Here is a 2,369-nt window from a genome sequence, read left to right on the forward strand (position 1 = left end):
CTACAAGAGCTAGTTCCAGGACAGGCACCAAAAACTACAGAGAAACACTGTCTCGAAAATTAAAAAAAAAAAAAAAAAACAAACAACTGTTCATACAGGGGCTGGAAAGATGGCTCAGTGGTTAAGAGCACTGGCTATTCTTCCAGAAGACTTGGGCTCAATTCCCAGCAACCACATGGTGGCTCATAATTATCTGTGGTGGGATCTGATGCCCTCTCCTGGCATAAAGGTGTACATGCAGACAGAGCACTCATATACGTGAAAACTGGGGCTGGAGAGATAACTCAGCAGTTAAGCGCACTGGCTGTTCTGATAGGGGACCCAGGTTTGATTCTCAGCGCCCACATTGAGGCTCACAAGTGCCTGTAACTGCAGTCCAGGAGATCTGATGCCCTCTGGCCTTCCTGAGCACTAGGCATGGTGTACACATGTAGATCCAGGGAAAACAGCCATGCACGTAAAAATAAAATAAATATAAAAAGTGTGTCTAAAGCCTAACAGCCATTTACTGGCCGGGCCACCTCAACAAGGAACAGTGTAGCTTGGCTTCAGCTTCCGTCTGAGAAGGGAGAAATTGACATTTATTTGCCATTTTTATTCAGTAGGATTATTGTTAGTGCCTCTGACATTGCAGTGATATTGTCTATTTTCTTTCTTTAGTGTATTTTATGTAATGAGTACTCTGTACCTACATGTGTTCTTGCCGCCAGAACAGGGCATGAAATTCATTGTAGGTGGTTGTGAGCTGCCATGTGAATGTCGGGAATTGAACTCAGGACCTCTGAGCCATCTCTCCAGCCAGTCTTTCTTAAGCCATATATTTTGGGAAACTTGGCACGTCTGTGCTGTCATAGTGGGGATGGGTTTTAGCAGATGCAGGGCTCCTGGATGCGGAAGCAGAGCTGTCAGCAGAGCGGAAGGGCTCAGATATGGCACTGAACTCAGGTTTGGGGCATTTGGTCTGTCTGAACAACCTCTAATATCTTCCTGTTCTTCCTTAGCATTGGGGAGTATGAGCTCTCTGCCTAAAGTTGTGCTGTTCTGTGCTATGCTGTGCTGTGCCATACTGTGTTCCTTAGAGACTAGGGTACCAAGGTGCCCCTGCTAGGCGCAACCAGAGTCGCAGCCAGGTCTGCGGATGTGCATCAGTGGTAGAAGGCAAGCCCAGCAGGTCTTGGGTACAGATCCCTAGCACCTCAGAAAATTAACAGTAAATCAGAAGCCCCTCAGCCTAGATCTTGTTTCTTTTCTCTCTGGACTAGAAACCGGGACTTGGACTACACCAGAAGTGAGCAGCCCCCCACCGTCCCCAAGAACATTCCACACATCATCAGCAGCTATTGGAAACCAGCTGTATGTCTTTGGGGGAGGAGAGAGAGGTGCCCAGCCTGTGCAGGATGTGACGCTGCATGTATTTGACGCAAGTACGGACTGGGGATGTGGGGGTCGTGGGGTTGATTACCTGGCCAGGGCCACCTCAGCCTCCATTATCTCTCCTACAGGAAGCAGGGTCTTGAGAAAAGATTTTGAGCTAAGTAGATTACTTGCCTAGCATGCACCAATCCCTACCCACATTTCATCCCTAGCACCAGACAAACCAAGCATGATGACAGACGTGTGTCTGTAATCCCAGTAGGTGAGATCAGGCCTAGCTGAGGATACAAGAAACCTGTCTCAAAATAAATAAATAAATCTTGGTGGATTGGTGCACACCTTTAATCCCAGCACTACCAGGCAGAAGCAGGCAGATCTGTCTGAGTTCGAGGTCAGCTTGATGTCCATGGTTCCAGGCCAGCCACCGCTACATAGTGAGAACCTGTCTCAGAAAACAAGCAATGGCTAAAAGATGGTGACTCTGGGCTGGATGCAGCTCAGTGTGTGCACGGCCCTGCACTTGATTTCCTGTACCTGTCAGAAACAAACAACTAGGGCTGGAGAGATGGCTCAGAGGTTAAGAGCATTGCCTGCCCTTCCAAAGGTCCTGAGTTCAATTCCCAGCAACCACATGGTGGCTCACAACCATCTGTAATGAGGTCTGGTGCCCTCTTCTGGCATGCAGCACACACACAGACAGAATATTGTATACAAAATAAATAAATAAATAAATGTGTTTTTTTTTTAAAAAAAAAAACAACAACAAAAGAAAGAGAGCGAAAGAGAAAAACAAAACAACTCCAAAGACTTTTCTCAGAAGAAGCACACACCTTTATTTTAACTTTGGGGTAGTTCTGGGTTAAAGCTTAAGGGACATATTTTTTCTTTTTTGGTTTTTCTTTTTTTTAGTTTTCCGAGACAGGGTTTCTCTGTGGCTTTGGAGCCTGTCCTGGAACTAGCTCTTGTAGACCAGGCTGGTCTCGAACTCACAGAGA

At 46.6% G+C, this 2,369-nt stretch overlaps 1 protein-coding gene across 4 annotated transcripts in view; it reads left to right on the forward strand.

The window, feature by feature from the left end:
• The window catches only part of Rabepk (Rab9 effector protein with kelch motifs), a 22,526-nt gene that overhangs the window by 14,082 nt on the left and 6,075 nt on the right, over positions 1-2,369 (forward strand). For all 4 annotated transcript variants that reach the window (XM_005346005.3, XM_013355164.2, XM_026777183.1 and 1 more), the window contains one exon: positions 1,263-1,424. In XM_005346005.3, coding sequence (XP_005346062.1) covers positions 1,263-1,424 — 162 coding nt within the window. The remainder of the gene's footprint in view (positions 1-1,262; positions 1,425-2,369) is intronic.

The sequence above is a fragment of the Microtus ochrogaster genome, chromosome 4 (genome assembly GCF_000317375.1).
Source record: "Microtus ochrogaster isolate Prairie Vole_2 chromosome 4, MicOch1.0, whole genome shotgun sequence".
In the NCBI taxonomy this organism is placed as follows: domain Eukaryota; kingdom Metazoa; phylum Chordata; class Mammalia; order Rodentia; family Cricetidae; genus Microtus; species Microtus ochrogaster.